Source organism: Tursiops truncatus, chromosome 10, assembly GCF_011762595.2.
Source record: "Tursiops truncatus isolate mTurTru1 chromosome 10, mTurTru1.mat.Y, whole genome shotgun sequence".
In the NCBI taxonomy this organism is placed as follows: Eukaryota; Metazoa; Chordata; class Mammalia; order Artiodactyla; family Delphinidae; genus Tursiops; species Tursiops truncatus.
This window is the reverse complement of record NC_047043.1, coordinates 43,484,054-43,507,476: the sequence shown is the minus strand read 5'-3', so window position 1 is coordinate 43,507,476 and position 23,423 is coordinate 43,484,054. Positions and strand designations below refer to the sequence as shown.

The 23,423-nt window shown below is 38.4% G+C and overlaps 1 protein-coding gene across 5 annotated transcripts in view; it reads right to left on the bottom strand.

The window, feature by feature from the left end:
- Window positions 1–23,423, bottom strand: part of LOC101325731 (E3 SUMO-protein ligase ZNF451) — a 125,641-nt gene that overhangs the window by 25,932 nt on the left and 76,286 nt on the right. For 4 of the 5 annotated variants that reach the window (XM_073810899.1, XM_073810898.1, XM_073810900.1 and 1 more), the window contains 5 exons: window positions 19,298–20,904; window positions 17,369–17,512; window positions 13,033–13,163; window positions 11,769–11,955; window positions 3,347–3,415 (listed from right to left, as the gene is read on the bottom strand). In XM_073810899.1, coding sequence (XP_073667000.1) covers window positions 3,347–3,415; window positions 11,769–11,955; window positions 13,033–13,163; window positions 17,369–17,512; window positions 19,298–20,904 — 2,138 coding nt within the window. Of the gene's footprint in view, window positions 1–3,346; window positions 3,416–7,333; window positions 7,395–11,768; window positions 11,956–13,032; window positions 13,164–17,368; window positions 17,513–19,297; window positions 20,905–23,423 lie in introns of all 5 variants that reach the window. The other variant, XR_012334528.1, reaches the window with a different exon arrangement.

Below are 23,423 nucleotides of genomic sequence, written 5' to 3'. Positions count from 1 at the left end.
TTTATATGTCTAAGTCTATGTTTCTCTTATTCTCTTTTCTCTCTGCCTTAATTTCACTCTCTTTGAAAGAGAGGTAATATGACAAAATAAGAAAGAACCCAGTAATGGGAGTTAGAAGACCTATATCGAACCATGCTCCAATCATTTTGAGGCTGTGAATCTGAAGACAAATTACTTAATGTTTGGAAGACTAAGTTTTTATGTAAAATAAGGAGAATATTCTGACTCTCATAAGTTGTTAAGATTAAGAGCAGTTTTCAAAGTATTAGATTTTTCATAAGCATTAATTGAAGTTAAAACTGAACACACTAGTCTCTTATCCTTTCTTTGTGGCCACAGTATAGAGTTTTACTGTTTATGTTACATTATAATATTAATAATTATATTGATGACTGCTATTAATTGAAGGAACTCTAAGGCAAATTGCTGACATTTACAGAAAGACTGTTTTGCATTGGCAATCATCCACATAATGCTGTCTTCTTTCTTTTCCAAGGATTTGAGTCAGAATACCTCTGTTAAGTGTGCATGCTTCCAGAGCACACCTTACATGCAGGTAACAGTGACTAATGATAATGATCAAAATCATAGGGAATTCTCTTGTTAGTGGTTAGGACTCTGCACTTTCACTGCCAAAGGCACAGGTTCAATCCCTGGTCGGGGAACTAAGATCCTGCAAGCTGTGTGGCCAAAAATAAATAAATAAATAAGTCACAATAACAGAAGCAGCAACCAATACATACACTGCTTACCATGTGCCAGGCTACTCTAGTAAGGTAGGTATACTAGTATTCCTGAGGAAACTGACACACAGTGAAATTAAGGGACTTGCACAATATTATATAACTTGTAAGCAGCAGAGCTGAGATAAAATAGGACCTTTATGATTGACTTGGGTAGTTACAATCTGATACAGGTCTACAGAGAACAACAAAGAATGAGACAGAAGACTGGAGATAAATCATGGTGGGCGGAGACGCGGCGACAAGAGAAACTGCCTTTCCTCAAGGCAAAAAGATCATAAGCAAATTGATCCTGCTTTTTGCCACTCATTTGTCAGGCTTTTAAAGTGTTGTGTTGGGAAGGGAAGGAATGAGAAGAGATTTGAGAAGTTACTTATACTTTTTTGAGTTTTGCTATTAGGTCTAGACTAGAACATCACTTTGCTCCCATGGTGCAGGGTCAACAAAATCACCCAATATTCTCCCAGCCAAATGGCCTCTGTCTTAATTTCCTTTATTCAGTTATAGGGAGATGGGTCCTCGTAGCTCTAATGTGTTATAAGTTTATTCATTCAACAATCATTTAGTGCTGAACACTGTGCTAGGTGTTGTTGAAATAAAGATAAATGAAACATGATCCTACTCCTTGAGGAGCTCATGGTCTGGTGGGGATGAGAGATGCAAACAAAAAAAATGTTTAAATTGGAGGAATCCTAGGAGTGGTAGTGGGTAGCTGTCTCTAAAAATGGAAGATCTAAGAGGCACTGATCAAACAAAATTGTCTACAAAATTGGTAATTCTATATGGTTCAACCTAAGAGATGATATTTGAGCTAGTTCTTGTTGGGGGAAAAGAAGGGGCAAAGGAAGGTATTAGAGGCAAGTACAGAGGAGGCCACACTCCCTAACTTACAAGTGTAACACTATGTGCTTCTCACACTCATTTTACATAAAGCATCAGGAAATGAAAGAAAACACACACGTAACACCACTTTGATTTTTCTTGAAATTAGAGCATTATATCCTTTCTTCATAGAACAACTAGTTAAAAGTTTGAAGTATCTTTTCTTGAATCCATTAATGGTAATCCTTCTTCCAAACTGAGACATGATAAAGATGTAAAAACTCTCAAAATCTCCCAACCATAAAATGTATTACATAGATAACAAAACACTAGAAATTCTGGTACATATTCATTTATACACATCTCAGATTTCCTGGGTTAGCTAGGAGCCCACAGAACTGTGGAGGTTTCTCATGTGTGTTTATTTAAAAGTTATAATTTTGTTTGGCATTTTCCATGGGATTAGTCATGGGTAGTACATGAAGGTTGCAAAGTCTGAGCTACTTAGATGCTCAACGGTGTTTATCTTTTCATGGCCTTGATAAACAACTTAGCTGGCAGTTTTTGTTTAAAACTCACAAAATGTTCTTTCACCTGTTTAACTCATCATTATGTGGCTGCTAAGCACTGAGCCAGACCTTGCAAGACCATGTTGGGAAAACAAGTTGGTCAGAAAACTTGCTTCCAATTAGGCTGCAGATTTACTGCCAACTTTGTTTAACCAGTGAATTTTGACTATAAGAGGGAAAGATCAGTCTTCTACTTCACTGAATGGATGAATCAGTTCCACTGCCACACTCAAATTTCCAACCCCAGATAGCACAAAGATCCAGTGTGCTCCTAGTCAGACTAATTGTACTCTAGGAGAGCGCAAGGAGACGTGCAGAAACAAACCAGGTGGCCATTCTGTGTGTGCTTGTTTTGCTACGTTTCCCTCTCTAATTACACATTTCCACTCTCAAATCTCCACCAACAAATACTACACTGGAACTATACTATGACTCCTACTGTCGTCCTTGAATGTCAAAGATGCCAAAAGAAAAGTTTCAACTACTTTAGTGAAGGTTCAAGTATTTTCCAAAATCTGTTGTTTCACTTCCCCCCAGGGTTATTAAAAAGCACAGTCTGTTATGGAAAAACCATAGTAAAAACTGGACTTATGTCACAACCAAATAGTGGTACAGCAAGTAAATTATTTGATGTGAAGTAATATAAAAAGTTCTCTTTAACCTATGGAAGGAAATACCTTTTCCTTTAAGAGGAGGGAAACATAATTAATTTATTTAAGAAGTCCACTAATATTCAGATGTAAGTGCTTGCTTTTATAGTTCTACTGCAAAACTTTAATATTCTTAATTTAATACTACTCAAAATAAATAAAAATTAGGACACCAAAATCTTCTCCTATCCCTGGAACAGCAACTTTTTCTGCAAAGGGTCAGAAAATATTTATTTTAGGCTTGGTTGCGGGGTGGGGGAGGATCTATTATTTGTATCACAACTACTCACCCTTGCTCTTGCGACATCAAAGCAACAGCGCAGACAATACTTACACAACAGAGTGTGGCTGAGCTCCAATAAAACCTTATTTACAAAACCAGGCAGTCGACTGGCTGATTTCTCTTTTAGCCCCTAAATCATCTTACATGAGGAAATGCAAACTATCCTTTAAATGAGAGAACAATTTTTTTTTTTTTATACTCAGTGGTAGGAGGGATGAAGTGAAAGAGGGAGAAATTTAAAAAAAACATACAGATACAGTCAGGAAGGGATTAGGTTACCTTCTGTGGATCTGAATTCTTCTCCCATTGAAGTACTCTTCATACCCAGGTTATCATCACTGTCACATTCTGTAAAGAAGAATAAATTCAAATGTACTTCTGAAAAAGTTTTGTGCCATAATTTATGTATTCTAAGACAATGTGACTTTCAATGACTTCTCCCATACCCAAGCTTACTAATTACAATCCATTAGTATTACACAACTTTCCTTAGAGATTTGTGTGTTTTTTAATGCTTACCAAATAATATTACTTAAATTGAGAAAAAGATAAAAATGAATGAAATAGGCAATTTGATTTTGGCTCCATATTCAAAAAATTATTTGAAAAAGTTCTTTTTGCATGTTGAGGAAATATAAAATCCTAGTATATTTTTAAAAACTGTGTATTTTAAAAAGCTAGTATGTTTATTTGGATCTAGCAAATAAACTCCGAAGTTTCATTTGCATGAAACCATCTTTAAAAGATTTTTAATGATGACAGATAAAATTCTCCTGTATTTTGAAAATCATATGCATTCATCTCTATAGAGACCATAGATTTATATTAACAGTGTCTCTGCATGGCACAAACTCACTTGATGCCTTATATGCTTACTGAGAGACCTAAGGCTTTAAAATAATGACATGACTGACCGGGTATTACAAAAGTCACTTAAAATATGAACGTGGTACCATCAGGGACCCAGTATTTGGCTTTCCACCTTAACTACATTTAAATCAATTTCTATCAGAGTGACTGAATCAGGGTTTAAATAACCCTGATTGTGTATTCAATACAAATCACATGGACGTATTTGCTTCTGTGAAAATATATAAAAACTAACAATATACATTTAAAAATTTATCAATATATCACTGTTTATAAATAAAAACCACTATATTTCTCTTATATTCCTTTGCTGCAAAAATTTATTACGAGTCACCTTTTGCTATTCCAGCAAAAAAAACTATTGCTTTTTCTATAATATGTTATATACACCTACTACTTCAAATATTTCAAGCTGTGTTTTAGTGAAATAAAACATTACATTTACAATTTGAAGAACAAAAAATTTAGTCTTAAAACATTAGGAACAAAGAGAAAATACCCAAGGTTTCTTTTATTACAATTCAAAGTCAAGGCCAGTCAAAAGCAGCATGTGGTAACTGGCCTAAACAATTCATCATGGCAACCAAGACCTAAGGCAAAACTGCAGGTTTGAATCATAAGGTTTAGCTTGACACTAGGTTGTAAAAATTTTTAAAGGTTTCGTTTGCCTCAATCAGCCCCCCATCTGTAGAACAGAGAAAATCATGAATTTTTTCCCTATTTTTCAGTACCTTGCACAGAATTAACTGTATCATATAGATTTTTAGGATGGTGCCCAAAGCAACAACCTATATAGTCTCATCAACAGGCTGAGCAAGCAGGCAGATAGATGCTTAGAACTAGGTTCAACAACTATTTCATATAGGGCATGCCACTGCTTCAATCACCTACACTTTCACAGCATGGGTGAATTAGTATGTTCAACTTTTAAGATGGCTTTAAAAACCTGTATAATTGGTACCAACCATACTTAATGCCTTCATCCCATTCATTCCAAAATGAAGACACAAACCAAACAGACATAACAAAGTCCCAGGGCCATAAACCAGACAGCCCAAGGACAGTGTTCAGATTCAACAAAAATCATGTCAAAGCACGGTAAAGTCTGTTTTCAATTTAAATTCACTAATTCATAACAGCCTATGCTCAAGTCCCTCCTTGCATTACCTAAGAAAAAATATTCTAGGAAAGTTCAAACTTTACATAAAACTGGAAGGAAGATGTTTAATTACTGAAGAACTATAAACAACTGAATACACAAAACTGTGTTTTTAAAAACTGTTTACATAAAGCAAACAATGTTCTTGAACTAACCTACAAGATACAGGCAAGTTCTATTACATAAACAGATCTTTAAGAGCCCAGAGAATTTTTTTATATAAGCAATGGCGGTGACTAATGAAATAGTAGAAAATGGCAACTCAGAAATTCAGTCATCAAGAATGTGGTTGAAGTAGGTCCAATAACACAACACTCTGGAAAGTAAAAGCAAACAAACAAACAAAACCTTAAAATGTATGGTCAAGACAGTAAAAACAAGTACCATAGTTATTTTACTTTACAAAGAGCATACTACAAGCCAGGAGCAGCGTCACGGGGTAAATAAAAATGGTGCTAGCGTGGTCCCTTTAACTCAGCCTGCCCTCACACTGAGACTGCATTTCTACAGTCTGAAGAAAAGAAAATGGGGCTTCCTGGTTTACTTACAAGACAAAAGATCCCAGAGAACTTACAATGATAAGTTGGCTATGCTTGACACATAATCAGCTTACTTTTTAAAGTACCAGAACCCCCAGAACCCACAATCAAATCTTTTTACCTTCTAGGGAAAAAAAAAAAAAAGCATCTTCCTAAATGTTATTTTCATCTATACACACTCTGCACTGCCGTTAGACTGCAACAGAGCGTCTCATCTTCATTCCTCAAGGACATGGTAAGAGCGAACAATGCACAATGGATTCTCTACATAATAAAATCAGGGCTTTGTGTCAGTGAAAGCCTCAGCCTTCACAGGTGATGGCTGTGTGGCCTCAGGCAGCTATTTTAACCTTCCTGGGCCTCTGCTCCCTCATCTATGAAAGGGGGCGATCTAATATATCCTAACTCACAGCGTTGAAAAGAGGATTAAACAACACGCAGAAGTTCTTTGAACATGTTCAAATATCTTCAAACACTACAAATACAAAAGGCAGCTAGCATGGTGGCTGGCACACAGTAGGTCCTTAATAAAGGTTAGTTCCTTTTACTTCTTTAAAACAACAATTGAAATGACAAGTGATATCTGCATCTTTGAAACATGAGGCTTGAGTTAGAATGAACACATATTTGTGAATAAAGTGTGAAAAGCATAAAAGAAGAAAAAGTCTACCTGGCTCCTCTGACTAGGATCACTAGAAAGGATCCATGTATCTTGGTAAATTTTTAAAAAGTGAAAATGAGTACAATATAAAATAGAACTGATGAAGGATAAGGGGCCCAAAGGTGTCAATTCAGGACAGATTAGTATTTTTACACATCTCTACAGGGATTTACACATATATTATAGCTGTAATCAAAACGTTGGTGCTGGAACCCTGATGCATAGAAGGAGAGTGAGTTTAAAGGGCAAAAACCATGACACATTCAAATCTCAAACTTAGTATAAAGGCTCACCTTGCTATAGAGGGTAACTGATTTAACCCAAGTCAGAGATCTAACAAAGTAGCAGCAGTAGCACTACTTACCTGTCCTCTCCCTACCAAGCAAAGATATAATAAGACCTTATGACCAAATGACTGACATTCATACATGGAGCCAGCAACTTCCCAATACCTCTATTTCTACTGAAATAAGTATCTCCTGAAAAAACTTTCAATTAACTGAAAAACTGGCAAAAAAGAAAGTATAAGATACCATATGATCACTGATTCTGACAACACTATTCAATAGATTCTTCCTGTTTACACAGGAGTAATAAAACCACTTTATGGTCCTAATAATGGAAAATTTCTGAAAAGTTATAAAGAAATAAGAGGTTCAAGCTTGTATCATTTGTCTATGCTATGGCAGAGATTTTAAAAACGTGAAAAATCATCACAATGCTTATAAAACATGAGAGAACTTCTCACTGTGTGTTACTTGTAAGAGAATTTGTGGGGTGGCTGGTTGGTAACTAGGAGCCTTGAAACGACAGATGCCCGAAGCTGTACGTGATATTGTATGTACAGTAAGTCCCCTACATACAAACAAGTTCCGTTCCGAGAGCGCGTTCATAAGTCCAACAAAATTAGCCTAGGTACCCAACTAACACAATCAGCTATATAATACTGTACTGTAATAGGTTTATAATACTTTTCACACAAATAATACATAAACACAAAAAATAAAGAAAGCATTTTTAATCTTACAATACAGTACCTTGAAAAGTACAGTAGTACCAGCTACATCACCGCTGCTTTTACGCTTGCTTCTGGACATCCTGGGCTTGAAATAAAGATACTGTACTACTGTACTCTATATAGTAATGTACAGTAAAGTACACAAAAACACAACCACTTGTAGAGGACGCACGCATGTGACAAGGTATGCCAGACACGTGAAGTAACTTAAGTGATTGGACATGCGAATGCACGTTTGTAAAGTTTGCAACTTGAAGGTTCATATGTAGGGGACTTACTGTACATGTCCATTTGGGGGAAAGAGGTTTGGAAAGCTTTTTTCAGATTCCCAAAAAGGTCCATCGACGCCTACCCGCAAACCACACTGCCTTAAAATAACTGGTTGTCAGATCTGAAGATAGCACACGGGGTTAAGCTACATGAAAGGAGTTACCCTGGCATTCTTGTGGTAACCAAAACTACACTACAGGCCCAACACGAACTGCAGTATTTGTGGACACTGAGAGATGTTTCTCAGTCACAATACATATTAAATATCATTTCTTAACAAAGACTGTTACTCTACTATTCAGAAAGCCATTTATTAGGAAAGGTAAAGGAATAAAGTTACCCAAGAAAGTCACTGTTCTTTGATTTTTCTTATTATAAAGTTTATTAGCAGGCAGTTTGATGCCTTTCAATCTTCCATGAAGAAAAAAATTTGTCTTAAACTGAATCTGAACATACTGTGATTCAGCATAATATTTTTTTAAATTTTAGAGTTATAAAAGCATCTTTAAATCCAGACCTAAATAAAATATGTGACTTAAAGACTACACTTCTTTGGCCACTTAATTTTAATAATTTTCATTACTTTTAAAACGTAGTGGCTATAGCACATGAAAAGATGCTCTACATCACTAACCATTAGGGAAATGGAAATCAAAAACAAAATGAGATGCCACTTCGCACCCATTAGGATGGCTACTATAAAAACAAACAAAAGTCAGAAAATAACAATTGTTGGCAAGGATGCAGAGAAAATGGAACCCTTATGCACTACTGGTGAGAATGTAAAATGGTACAATCCATGTGGAAAATTAGTATGGAGATTACTCAAAAAATTAGAAAAAGGACTTCCCTGGTGGTGCAGTGGTTAAGAATACACCTGCCAATGCAGGGAACATGGGTTTGAGCCCTGGTCTGGGAAGATACCACATGCCGCGGAGCAACTAAGCCCGTGCGCCACAACTACTGAGCCTGCGCTCTAGAGCCCACAAGCCACAACTACTGAGCCTGCGTGCCACAACTACTGAAGCCTGTGCGCCTAGAGCCCGTGCGCCGCAGCAAGAAAAGCCACCACAATGAGAAGCCCATGCACCGCAACAAAGAGTAGCCCCCACTCACCGCAATTAGAAAAAGCCCTTGAGCAGCAACGAAGACCGACATAGCCATAAATGAATGAATGAATTAGAAATAGAATTACCATATGATCCAGCAATTCCACTTCTGGGTATATACTCATAAGAACTGAAAGGAGGATCTCGAAGAGATGTCTGTATCCCCATGTTCACAACAGCATGATTCATAATAGCTGAAGCATGGATGCAACCCAAGTGTCCATCAATGGATAAATGGATAAGCAAAAGGGGGTATATACATACAATGGAGTATTATTCACCCTTAAAAAGGAAGGACATTTTGACATAGGCTACAACATGGGTGAAACCTGAGGACATTTTGCTCAGTGAAATAAGCCAGTCACAAAAATACAAAGGCTGCATGATTTAACTTACACGACATACTTAGAGTAGTCAAATTCATAGACAGGAAACAGAATGGTGGCTGCCAGGAGCTGGGGAAAGGGGAGTGTGGGGTTGTTTAATGGGTATGGAGTTTCAGTTTTGCAAAATGAAAAGAGTTCTGGGGATGGATGGCGGTGATGGCTGCACAACAATGTAAATGCAGTTAATACCACTCAACTGGAGACTTCAAAATGGTTAAGATGGTAAATCTTATGTATATTTTACTACAATGAAAAAAATGGAAAGAAAAAGTAAAAAAATATATAGTGGCTAGTAACCATATTTCCTTTTTACAGTAGTAATAATTAATAATAGCTGCTATTTACTGAGCACCTATGCTCTTTCCTATGCTATGCTAGACACTATACGTATCACTAATTCTTACAACCTTATAGATATGAAAAGTGAGACTCAGAAAAAGTTGAGTAACTTGCCTGAAATCACACAGCTAAGAAGCAGAAGTCAGTATTCGAATCAAAGACCATGCCCTTCTTTATGCACTGCATGGTCTCTGTATTTCACAAAAATTCAGAATAAAGTATACATGTGTCCCCAAAGAGCAGTAAGTTCAAACGAGCACTGATTACAAATGAATGATTAAAAAAAAAAATACCTAGAGAATTCTATATTCTGACATAGAGAGTGGTTTATGACACTGATGAGTGAAAAAGGAAATTAAAGTATATGTCAAAAAAAAAAAAAAGGCTAGAGCATAAGAGACATTAAGAAAAGAACATCGGTATATAACAATAACCTATACTTTACCTCCAACCCTAATATACCCATGCAGACCTACTCATATGTAGCTCTCATTCCAAATAAAGTTGAAAGAAAGGCAAATCCATTACAGGTCTCATGTTCTAAATTACAAAAGAAATGCTCCCCAGAGCAGCAGCATAGGAGGAAGAAAAGGGGGTGGGCCTAGGTAGCAAAGGTAAAAATTTTAATATTTTTCAAGATATTAAGTAGATGTTGTTAAGGATCGGGAAAGGGATGGTAAAAGAATGGGAGAAAAAGAGGTTAAAAAAAGCCACAGACACATAGGGCACTCCATTTAATACTCTGTAATGACCTATATGGGAACAGAATTTTAAAAAGAGTGAATAGGGACTTCCCTGGTGGTCCAATGGTAAAGAATCTGCCTTCCAATGTGGGGGACGCAGGTTCAATCCCTGGTCAGGGAACTAAGATCCTACACGTCATGGGGCAACTAAGCCCACGCACCACAACTACTGAGCTTGTGCACCTCAACGAGACAGCCCACGTGCCACAAACTACAGAGCCCACGCACCCTGGAGCCCATGGGCCACAACTAGAGAGAGAAAACCCGCACGCCACAACTAGAGAGAAGCCCACACACCGCAACTAGAGAACTAGAGAGAAGGCTGTATGCTGCAATGAAGATCCCACATGTCGCAACTAAGACCCCACACGGCCAAATAAATAAATATTTTTAAAATAATAAATAAATAAATAAGAGTGGATATATGTATATGTATAACTGACTTACTTTGTTGTACAGCAGAAACTAACACAACATTGTAAATCAACTATACTCCAATAAAAAAAATTAATTAAAAATTTTAAGAAAAGAAAGAAAAGAAAAAAACCCGCCAGACAGAAAAAGCAAGTGAATGAAAACAGAAACTACAGAATAGGAAGACAAAATTCAGTACTGAATCATGACATAAATATGCAAAACAGAGCTGATTTTTCTTTAAAGAGCACAATTGTGCCAGTAGCTTAATGGTTCCTAACTTTGCAAAGTGAATTGATCCAACGCAGTGAGTGGTTAGAGCAAAGTTCTTCAGAATAGATCTTCAATCAAAATGTGGCTCTATATATGTAGAAAGAAGAAAATAGCTAGGAGGAGAGCACACTTGGACAATTTAAAGGCATATAATAAAAATTCCAAAAAGTAGTCAGTTTTTCATTGAGGTCATTCATCAATACCTTCAAACCATATTCATGGCTGCAAATTATTAGGATATTTAAAAATTACTCTTTTATTCTCTCCTACCCACATTTCAGAAATTACAAAAACCAAAACCAAAACCCATCTGGATCCCTAGAATTACATCCTTTCTTAAATACTGGTTAGTGAAATTGGACATCAGCATGCCCTTTCATTGAACAATCTCAAAAAGGCAGAGAAGAGTGTAGGACAGCGGATGCCTAGCCCTTCAAGGCAATAAAGATCTTTCAGGGCATCATTTTGTCACTGTCAACCTCTTAAATTTTTATTTTTTTATTTTTTGGTATTGCCATATTAGCATTTATTGCTTTCTGATTTCTCCTATAAGCACTTTGCTTTCTGAAAACCTGAAGATAAATTTAGAATTTTAGAAATGAAATGAAGATCTGGATTCTGAGCTTTGCAAAACTATACTAGCATATTTCAAACCATAAGTATATATTTTAAATATATGAATATAAATTTTATTCATTAGATTAAAAATGGGCTCTAAAATATTATGAATTCATTCTCCTTCTAATACACTCAAAGTTAAAGTGAGATAAGAGAAAAAATACGATAGAAGCATGAGCGCATGGCGGTTTAGTGAGCAGGCAGCAGGGCACTAGTGGAGAGCAGTTTATTGGTTTCTCATCAATAAGTGAAGTGAAGTCTCTTCCTCTTGGGCAGTTGGCACTGTGGCTACAGCTGCATACCTTTGGTCGTATCAGATATGCTATTTAACAAGGCACACATCATATCTCCCTCTAAGTGGTGAGGGTTGAGTATATGTGCTGGCCTCTGAGTCTTCTTAAATTGATTCTCTAGCTCCAGAAAACCTTGATCTCCTGAGAGGATGGTGAAAGGAATCTGCTTGGGCAGTTGTTCATCCAGACGGCCAGCCTAAGTTGGAAAAAATGGCACAAGTTGATAAAGATCAGCATCTGAGCTTCCAGTCAAGTTACAGCTATTTCAGAATGAACACATACCTAGAAACGTGTATTTAGCTTGTTCCCTTGCTCCCACTAAAGTATGATATAAAGATCTCGTTCATAAATGAAATATACCATGTTTAATCAAATATAAAATGCTGTCAATTATAAGATAAGCTCTTTTATATGCCACTAAGAAAGAAAAAAAAAGCCAAAAAGAATATAACAGGAGGCCCCCACATAAAGGTGGAACACTAACAGGGCTACGCGCTCAACCTCCCACCAAAGTATGATATAAAGATCTCGTTCATAAATGAAATATACCATATTTAATCAAATATAAAATGCTGTCAATTATAAGATAAGCTCTTTTATATGCCACTAAGAAAGAAAGAAAGAGAAAGCCAAAAAGAATATAACAGGAGGCCCCCACATAAAGGTGGAACACTAACAGGGCTACGCGCTCAACCTGAGGGTAAATAAAAAATGAATCTGCCATAGAGAAAAGGTAAGCAAAGTAATTTGCATAACTCAATCTTAGAACTGGCTAGATGGAAAAAGAAACTATCTGTGGTTTAAAACATAAGCAGCAGTCAACAAGTTTGCAGAGTATCAGTGTGACACAGAAACCCTTCAGCAGAGAATTTAATTTAAACTGGGTCTCAGGTGGGTTGTTTCTCCAGGTGACTAGCAGAGACAGAAGCAAATGCAAATTCCATCTGGGTCAACAGTGACTGCTATGGTGCCCCCCCATTTCAGAGATGTTAAAATGTGAAAGTGCCTCACGCATCAAGGAGTGTCATCTCCTGATAATTTATTCTAGAAATAGCTGAGGGTGCACTATGAGTAGCTGAGAGTCTGCTGGAACTGGGGATGAAGCAGTAAACACATGCTATGGACTCCTGCCCTCAATAGTCATAAGTAGAACCTGATGCAAAAGGTTTTATACAAAAAGCACAACACTGAAAAGGAATCTACAGTGTCATTATGATTCAAGAGGGGAAAAAATCCAAATGCACGTTTGATTTTGAATAAAACAATGACTCACATGCATACATATGGCAAAATCAGCAGCATCTTTTCTTTTACTACAGCGAGGATGAAGGAAGAAGCACCCAATCTTGTTTAGGTAATTATAGATCTTACAGTTGACGGGAGGCTTCCAGTTGGTGTTTCCTCCTATTATGTTTAGAAAAGGCATAAATGATGAGTCAAACAAGAGAAAAAGAACAGAACACTGGATACAACTGAAAACTCTATAAGGAAAAACAAATACTAGAAAAAAATGTTTCTAGAGGAAAAGTACCAGATTAGAAGGCAGAACAAGGCAGTTCTCGTGCAGGTAACACCAGGTTGTTGCTTAAATCTTGGGGAAGTAGACCGACTTCCCCAAATCTGCCTATTAATCTGAAAACTCACAGGGATGTTAAGCAGAATCAAAAGTAAAGTGCATGAAAATTCTTTGACTGCTGTTGTTCTATATGAATGTACGCATTAGTGGTTTTTTACAAATATGTCAAGGCTGCTCAGTGAATAAAAATGATGTGCAATCAGGAAAGCTGGACTTACTAAGAGGTTGTACTGACTACCTTATCCAGGTCAGCATGTTTCTATCTTAAATCCTAATCGTCTTCTTTATATGCTGCTTGCTGTCAAACATGGCATGCACACCTTGTTTCACTGCACTTTGCTTTACTGTGCTTTGCAGATACTGTGTTTTTTACAAACTGAAGGTTGGTGGCAACCTTGCATTGAGGGAGCTCATCGATGTCATTTTTCCAACAGCATTTGTTAACTTTGTGTCACATTTCGTTAATATTCGCAATATTTCAAACTTTTCCATCATTATTTTATTTGTTATGGTGATCTTTGATGTTACTATTGTAATTGTTTGGGGGTGCCATGAACCATGCCCATACAAGAAGGCAAACTTAACTGATAAATGTTATGTGTGTTCTGACTGCCACACCGACTGGCCCTTCCCCCGTCTTCTCCCCTCCCTTCCTGCCTCCCTTTTCTCCGAGACACAATATTGAAATTAGGCCAATTAATAACCCTACAATGGCCTCTAAATGTCCAAGTGAGAGGAAGAATCTCACGTTTTTTAAAATCAAAAGCTAGCAATGATTAAGCTTAGTGAGGAAGGCATGTCAAAAGCCAAGACAGGCTGAAAGCTAGGCCTCTTGCACCACAAAGTTACCCAAGCTGTGAATGCAAAGGAAAAGTTCTTGAACGAAATTAAAAGTGCTACTGCAGTGAACAAATGAATGATAAGAAAGTGAAACAACATTATTGCTGATATGGAGAAAGTCTGAGTCTCTGCATAGAAAATCAAATGACCACAATATTCCCTTAAGCCAAAGCCCAATCCAGAGCCTGGCCCTAACTGCCTTCAATTCTATGAAGACTGAGAGAGGTGACGAAGCTGCAGAAGCAAAGTCTGAAGCTAGCAGAGGTTGGTTCATGAGGTTTAAGGAAAGAAGCCGTCCCCATAACATTAAAGTGTAAGGTGAACCAGCAAGTGCTGATGTAGAAGCTGCAGCAAGTCATCCAGAAGATAAGTCCTAAGATAATTCATGAAGGTGGCTGCACTAAACAAAAGATTTTCAGTGTAGGCAAAACAGCCTTCTATTGCAAGAAGATGCCATCTAGCAGTTTCACAGATAGAGAGAAGTCAATGCCTGGCTTCAATGTTTCAAAGGACAGGCTGATTCTCTTGTTAGGGGCTAATGCAGCTGGTGACTTTAACTTGAATACAATGCTCGTTTACCATTCTGAAAATCCTAGGGCCCTTAAGAATTAAGCTAGGACTTCCCTGGTGGTGCAGTGGTTAAGAATCCGCCTACCAACGCAGGGGACACGGGTTCAATCCCTGGTCCGGAAGATCCCACATGCTGCAGAGCAACTAAGCCCGTGAGCCACAATTACTGAGCCTGTGCTCTAGAGCCCGCGAGCCACAACTACTGAGCCCTCATGCCACAACTACTGAAGCCCGTGCGCCTAGAGCCCGTGCTCTGCAACAAGAGAAGTCACTGTAATGAAAAGCCCATGCACTGCAACGAAGAGTACCCCTGCTCACCACAACTAGAGAAAGCCCGCACGCAGCAACAAAGACCCAATGCAACCAAAAATAAATAAATAAATTTATTTTTAAAAAAAGAAAGAAAAAGAATTAAGCTAAATTGACCCTGCTTATGCTCTATAAATGTAAGAACAAAGCCTGGATGACAGCAATATGGTTTCTTGAATATTTTAAGCCCACTTTTGAGACCTACTGCTCAGAAGAATCCTTTCAAAATATTACTGCTCATTGACAATGCACCTGGTCACCCAAGAGCTCTGATGCAGATGTACAATGAGATTCATTTTGTTTTTATGTCTCCTAATGTAATATTCATTCTGTAGCCCATGGATCAAGGAGCAATTTTGACTTTCAAGTCTTATTATTTAAGAAATAAATTTCGTAAGGCTACAGCTGCCATAGGTAGTGATTCCTCTGATGGATCTGGGCAAACTAAATTGAAAACCTTCTAGAAAGGATTCACCATTCTAGATATCATGAAGGACATTCATGACTGGGAAGATGTGAAGAAAGCAAAATATCAACATCCACGGGAGTCTGGAAGAAGTTGATTCCAACCCTCATGGATGACTTTGAGGGGTCAAGAATTCAGTAGACAAAGGAACTGCAAATGTGGTGGAAACAGCAAGAGAACTAGAATTAGAACTGGAGTCTGAAGATGTGACTGAATTGCTGCAATCTCAGGATAAAACTTGAATGGGTGAGGAGTTGCTTCTTATGGATGAGCCAAAAGAAAGTGGTTTCTTGAGAAGGAACGCACTCCTGGTGAAGATGCTGTGAAGATTGTTGAAATGACAACAAAGGATTTCGAATATTACATAAGCTTAGCTGATAACACAGGAGCAGGGTTTCAGAAGACTGACTCCAATTCTGAAAGAAGTTCTACTGTGGGTAAAATGCTATCAAACACCATTGCATGCTACAGAGAAATCGTTCATGAAAGGAAGAGTCAACCAATGCTACAAACTTCATTGTTGTCTTATTTTAAGAAACTGCCGCAGTCACCCCAGCCTTCAACAACCCCCAGGCTGATCAGTCAGCAGCCATCAGCATGGAGGCAAGACCCCCCCCCTAGCAGAAAAATTACGACTCACTGAAGGCTCAGGTGGTTAGCATTTTTTTAGCAATAGGGTTTTTTTTTTTTTTGGCTGCATTGGGTTTTCGTTGCTGCCTGCGGGCTTTCTCCGGCTGTGGTGAGCCGGGGCTACTCTTTGTTGCAGTGTGCGGGCTTCTCATTGCAGTGGATTCTCTTGTTGCAGAGCATGAGCTCTAGGCGCAGGCTTCAGTAGCTGTGGCACTCGGGCTCAATAGTTGTGGCTCGCGGGCTCTAGAGCGTAGGCTCAGTAGTTGTGGCACATGGGCTTAATTGCTCCACGGCATATAGGATCTTCCTGGACCAGGGCTCAAACCCATGTTTCCTGCATTGGCAGGCGGATTCTTAACCACTGTGCCACTAGGCAAGTCCCAAGGTATGTTTTAATTAAGACTTCTTTTAGACATAATGTTGTTGCTCACTTAATAGACCACAGTATAGTATAAACATAACTTTTATATGCACTGGGAAACCAAAAAATTCATGTGACTTGCAGTGGTCTAGAACTGAACCAGCAGTATCTCCTAGGGATGCCTGTACATCAGAGGCTCACTGTACTAAGCCTCAGTTAATCGAAGAGGAGTCTCTCTCCCAGGTTTGGTCAAAGGTTTGTAAAGAGATTTAGACTACAGCCATACCACCCTGAATGCACCCGATCTCATCTGATCTCGGAAGCTAAGCAGGGCTGGGCCTGGTTAGTACCTGGAAGGGAGATTTATGTGAAGATGCACATTTATGAACAGTAAGGATGAAGTGAAGAGGCAGTTATGTTGAAAACACACTAGTCCTGTAGTCATGAGGCCCCAGTTTGAAAGCTAACTCTACTATTTATTATTTTTGTACTTTGTGAAAAATAAACTTCTCAGCCTTCTTCCTTATATTTTAAAGGGTGAAAATTATAACAATCAGTAAGCATGCATTAGTACCAAGTACAGTATCTGGCGCATTGTAGATATTGAATAAAGGCTCTTTCAATCTGTATCTAAAGATCCACAAACTGTGGGTCACCAGGTAGAGCGAATATTTACCTCAGAGAAATGTAAAGAGAAAAATATTCTAGCAGAGTAACTATAATGCAAAGTGACAAAATTCCAATTATGTTCCTATCTTCTATTCAGGAAGGTTCAAAAGGAGTCCTTTTAAAGCAAATCACATTCTAAGGGGGAAAAAAAGGGAGGTTGTCTCAAATGTGTTCCTTATTAACCATACCTTGAAAGCCCCAAATAAACGTTCCTTGGTTAAGATTCCCTGGTAGATGACCAAAAAAGTTGGACCAGTTATCAAAGTCTACAAAGACTATGTGAGTCATGGTTCGCAGGTAATCCAAATCTGGGAGCTCAACAACCTCTTCATCTGAGAAGAGAGAAACATCAACATGAATTTGATAAGAATTAGCTAAAAACTTTTTAATTTGTCAACTTAATATTAATCTTACATGTTATTTACTTCTATCTAAACCATGTCATGAAATCCAAACCTGTATGTGACATAATATATTTATATCAGATAAGAAATATTTTGAATATTTCAGAAATGATTATTCTTTCAACAAATATGTACCATTGATCCTGGCTTTCTTTAAAAGTCACTTATAAAAGAAAGTTTTTAAAAAATTAGTATACTGGAAGATACGGAAGACCAAGTTTTAAGGCTAAATAACTAAAAACTCGCACCATCCATCAAAATAAACTTTCAGGGTTACTTGCTAAGAACTTTCTCGCCGCCAGGAGTTTGTTCTTTTCCTAATGTAGACTGATTCATCAGCAGCCCTCTGGCTCTGTGCTCACACACCTGAAAGCAGACACGAGACAGCCCACAAGAGGCTCCTGTGGCTCGTGCAGAACAGGGCCCGGTGCTCCTCGCGCCAAGGACACCTCTTCCTCAGTCAACTCAGGGCCTCTCACCTCCCACCATCTGCAACTCTTGTCCTCCCTCCTCTTCCCCTCCCTCCTCTTCTCTTCTTTCATACCTTTCACTTTGACAGGGCCTTACAGTTTCGAGTGGTAGCAATGCAAGCCTTAAATGTTTATATTATTTTTAAAATGGATAGCTTCTACTCCACCTACTAGAGACTCCCTCAGAAAAAGACTGCCATCTTCCCATTTCCAAACCACCCATCTTCCTATCTGTCTTCTTAAAATACTAATAGATACAACAATGACCTCCTATCAGACACAGACCAACACAAATCCCCCAAAAGCAATCACAAGAGCAAAAGGAAAACAACAGAACATAAAATAGTGTGACCACGGTTTCACTGTTTGACATCGAGTTGAATGGATCATCATTTCTCACATAAAACATACCGTGGCTAAAGGCAATGTTGAGATCTACATGTGCTACAAACTCAGTAATTCATAAACATATTTTATGAACCAAAATACTCACATATTTCATTTTTTCCACTCGACATTGTATAACTTATGAAGAGTTAATCTTTAAAAGAATATACACTTAAAATTATACTCTAAAGAAAACAATTTACTTCTAAACAAAATGAAAACACTGCACTCTTCTAGACTTCCTTAATCTTATCAAAGAAGAAGGGAAGCCTAGAGTAAGCACAGACAAGGGGATCCATACCTCAGTTTTCTGCCTGGTTTCTTGCTACCACTTAACAACTCGACTTCTAATTGCTATTTTAACTCTAAGTAAAAGCTTTGCTTCCGAAGACGGTAACAAAAATATACAAATTCTCAAGTGACCTTTAAAACTTCTCATACTTATAGAATAAGGTCAAAATAGAAATAAAAAGAATTCACCTGATTTATCTTTTTATTGAACTTAAATCTAAATGACAGTAATGTGCAGGATAACTTTCAAATCTGACTTTCAGAAGGACCATCTATTTCCCTCATCTTTCAAAATTCCCATGTCTTTTGGAAAAGAAAAGAAAATGTTACCTAAAGTACCTATTATTTAGCGTAACAGATATTCCTTGTGCCCTTAGGTTGAGAGAGTGGCTGCCTGAAGCAGCGGGAATACAGATTCCTCCCGGTAAAGTGCACGCCACGTATCAGCCCATCAAGTCCTGGCTTCAACACTGGCTCCCTAGGAGCAAAGAGGGTGGCTACACATGCACGTGTTTCTAAGCGGAAATGGGAAACGTGTACGGACGTCAGGGTTGTGGAGCCGTACCTGCACTCTGACAGCTCACGTCAGTCTCGGCTCCTCTCTCCAGGTCTGAAGTCTGTGGACAGCTTGCTGCCTGTCTCAGCTTTCTCTCTGCACGGGAGGAACTGGCAGCAAACGTGTACGGGCTCGTCTGCTCAGGCCCAAAGCAGGCCACGCTGGGCTCCCGCAGGAAGCAGTGTTTCCTGTGGAAGTGCTGCTGCGCGCTCTCGGGATCCTGGAAGGCTCTGGTGCAGGTGCCGCACTTGATCAGGCACCGCGGCGTGCCCTCTGCGCCCTCCGGCTCCGCGTGCACCTGGCGCACGTGTGCCAGCATGTCATCCGTGGCCTGCGCCGTGGCCGAGCACATGCCACAGCGGAACCACAGGCGGCCCTGGCCCAGGAGAGTCTGCAGACAGCGAGCGTGGTCCTCCCTTCTGTTGACTTTGCAGAGGTAGCTCTCCCGGCAGCCGCACGTGAGTAGGTTACCGGTCTCTATAACTGGAAAATCACTCTCGGTTTTAATGGAAGTTTCCGTTTTTTCTGACACAAATACATAGTCTATGCTGTGGTGCTCCTTATAATGACTCAGAAACGCTTCTTCCACATTAAAGATCAGATCACAAAGGCCACAGAAATACTTCATCTTTATTTCGTTGTCATGCTCATCTTGGCAATGTCGATACAGTGTTTCCATCTTGTGAAAAGTCTTTTTGCAATGGGCGCAGCTATACCTATGAAACTGGTGACTTGCTAAAGACATGCAGTGTTGTTTCACACATTCTTGGGAGTCAAACATATCTTCACAAATTCGGCATTGCCATTTACCGCTTGGAGGACTGGTTGCTGGGGAATGATCAAGAATAGTAATAGTCGAAAAAGGATTATCAGCAGTCAGATCATTCACCAACGTTGTAGAGGATGACGGCAAAGTGTCACCTTCTACCTCATCTGTCTCATAAAAATACCTGTGTCCATTATGAAACTCAGTCACATGGGCCATTATAGCCTCTTTCCTTGCCAACTCCTTTTTGCATGTCCGACACCAGAAAAGAAAGTTATTTAAATGTGCCCCTCCATGAATGCGGCTCATATGTAAACGGATGACTCCTGAATCTTCACACACCTTCCCACAGACCACACACTTATAACACATCGTGTTTGCTGAGAAAACGTGCTTTTCTACTGCATCTTCACTTGGGAAGCGTTGCTGGCATTCACAAAACCAGGTTTTAACAAGTGACTTTTCCTTCTGAACACAAACCATACCCCCATGGCTTTTATCTCCTAAATTAATCTTCTTTTTTGGAACAGTGCTGCAATCTTCTGAGCTAGATTCTCGAACGGACATATTTCTTTTAAGTGATGAAAATTTTGACTTATCTTGCAACAGGTGCAAGTCAGAAGGGGGTTTGTTCCCTTCACTGCTGTGGCAATAAAGTAAGACTGATTCTTCCATTGAGTTAATGACTCGGACTTTGTGTCCTGAGTTCCGCTTGTGATTCCGGGTACTGGTTTCATCCACAAAGACACGGTTGCAATGTGGACAATAACCTCTCAGTAGGAATTTCTCTGCCACCTGAGCAATGCTCTTCTCAGCTAGAGCTACAGGACCAGCGTTTCGACAACGAACTCTAAATTGGACAAAAAAATAAACTCATAAGTATTTTCTAAATATGGTATCTCTGCTTTTTATTGTAGGAATTATAAAGTAATCAATGTATACACAAGCACTAAAAATTGTTTTTCAATAATGTTGCAGGGCTTCCCTGGTGGCACAGTGGTTAAGAATCCACCTGCCAATGCAGGGGACACGGGTTCAAGCCCTGGTCCAGGAAGATCCCACATGCCGCGGAGAACTAAGCCCTTGCACCACAACTATTGAGCCTGCGCTCTAGAGCCCGCGTGCCACAACTACTGAAGCCTGCGTGCCTAGAGCCCATGCTCTGCAACAGGAGAAGCCACTACAATGAGAAGCCGTGCACCTCAATGAAGAGTAGCCCCCGCTCGCGGCAACTAGAGAAAGCCTGCGTGCAGCAACGAAGACCCAACAGAGCCAAAAATAAATAAAATAAATTTTAAAAAATAAAGTTGCAGATGATATAATAATATTCTATCTACCTGACCATTACCTACACTTATCTGTTTCTAATCCATATACCAAAGGGTAAAACTAGAATCAAAAATTTTTTTAAAAATTCAGACAAATTTTAGACAAGTACACACTATATCAAATGCACTGATAGGAACGTCATGAGACAAGCAAGTAATTAACTTCTCTGTGGTAATTAAACAATACAGAGGAGCACTACAGTGAGACTCTCAACAACCCTGTACCTATTCTTTAAGAATGAACTGATTTTACGTTAGGAAAATGCCATGCCCATGGTTGCTTTTATACTAAAGAAAGTGTCCAACATCATTGTTCATTAGGGAAATCCAGATTAAAACCACAGTGAGACTCTCAAAAGGACAACTAAAATGAAATAGACTGGCAACAGCAAACCTTGGCAAGGATGTGGAGGAAATGGAACTCTCACACCTGGCTGGTAGGAATGTGTACCAGTGCAAACACTTTGGGAAAATGTCTAGTAGTGTCTTATAAAATTAAATACACATACTCTTCGATCCCGCAATTCCACTCCTAGATATTCATCCAAGAGAAATGAAACCTATGTCTATAAAAGGCTTGTATAAAATGTACATAGCAGCTTTATTCACACTAGCTAAAAACTGTCCATCAACATAAGAATGAATAAACAAATTGTGCTGTATTCATACAAGAGAATACTTCTCACAAATAAAAAGGAACAATGTACTAAACAATATGGATGAATCTTACAGATATTATGACAAACACAAAAGAGTGCATACTCTATATGACTCCATTTACATAAAGTCCTAGAGGAGATAAAACCAACGTAAGGTGGAAAAAGTATCAGAATAGACTGCCTGAGGGTGAGAGGGTGGGAAGTGACCAGGAAGGGAACAATGGAACTTTCCATGGAGAGGTAACACAGGATGGTAAAAGTGTGGGTTAACAGATGTATCCAGTAGTCAAAATCATAAAGGTTAAGATTTGTATACTTCAATAAATCCAAATTGTATCTCAGAAACAAAGAACTGTAAAAAATAATTAAGGGTAGTAAGGAACATACAGATATATAAATAAAAGAAGAATGGCAGTGTTGATAATTATTAAAACTGGGTGACAGGTAAATGGAGGTTCATTATACTATTCAGCTGACTTCCATACAGTTGAAATTTTCCATTAAAAAAATTAGGAATAAAAATAAAGGGCAGAACCAGGATTTGAACTCATAAAATATAAGTCAGAACCAGGACTGTTAACATCAATAATTATACTGAGTGTATACAGAGTGATTATACTCCACTGCCTCTGTTTTTTGAGAACATATTTTACTTGAAGGTTTGTGAAAACAACTGTTCTACTAAAACAAATGCAACTGTATCATTTAGTAGTGTGATACAATTTTAATGCATTTTAAAGAAATAATGGGGAAAAAAAGACCTAAGAGACACAGCATCTAAATGTAAAGTACAGACTTTGAATTATGATTCCAACAAACCAAATGTAAAAAACATCATGAAGTAATCGGAGAAATTTGATAACTGACTAGGTGTTTGATGATATTTAAAAAAATAGTTTTTTAAAGTGTGATAATGGTATTAGTTATTTTTCTTTAAAAAAAAAGAGTGCTTATCATTCAGAGATATATATTGAAGTATTTACAGATAAAATGACAAGATTTGCTTCAAAATAAGAACTTCTGGGGATGAGAGTATAAATAAAACACGACTGTCATGTGTTGATAACTACTGAAGCCTCGTGAAAGGTACACTGGGGTTCATTATACGATTCTCCTTACTTTTGTATAGTGCTTGATAATTTCCATTGTAAAGACAAAAAAAGCATACTTGATTGTTTGACAAATTTGGCCTTTCACTGACATGTAATTTTTCACTTGTTTGTGATACTTTCCATGCTGGTTGACTCAAAGCCAAGGTTCTATCATAACCCTCTCCTCCTCCAGGCACAACCCTCAACAGCACATGCAGAACTTAGAACTGTTAGCTTGTTTTATGTTCACAGCAACATCAATATATCCACTTTTCTCACACCTCTCACTTC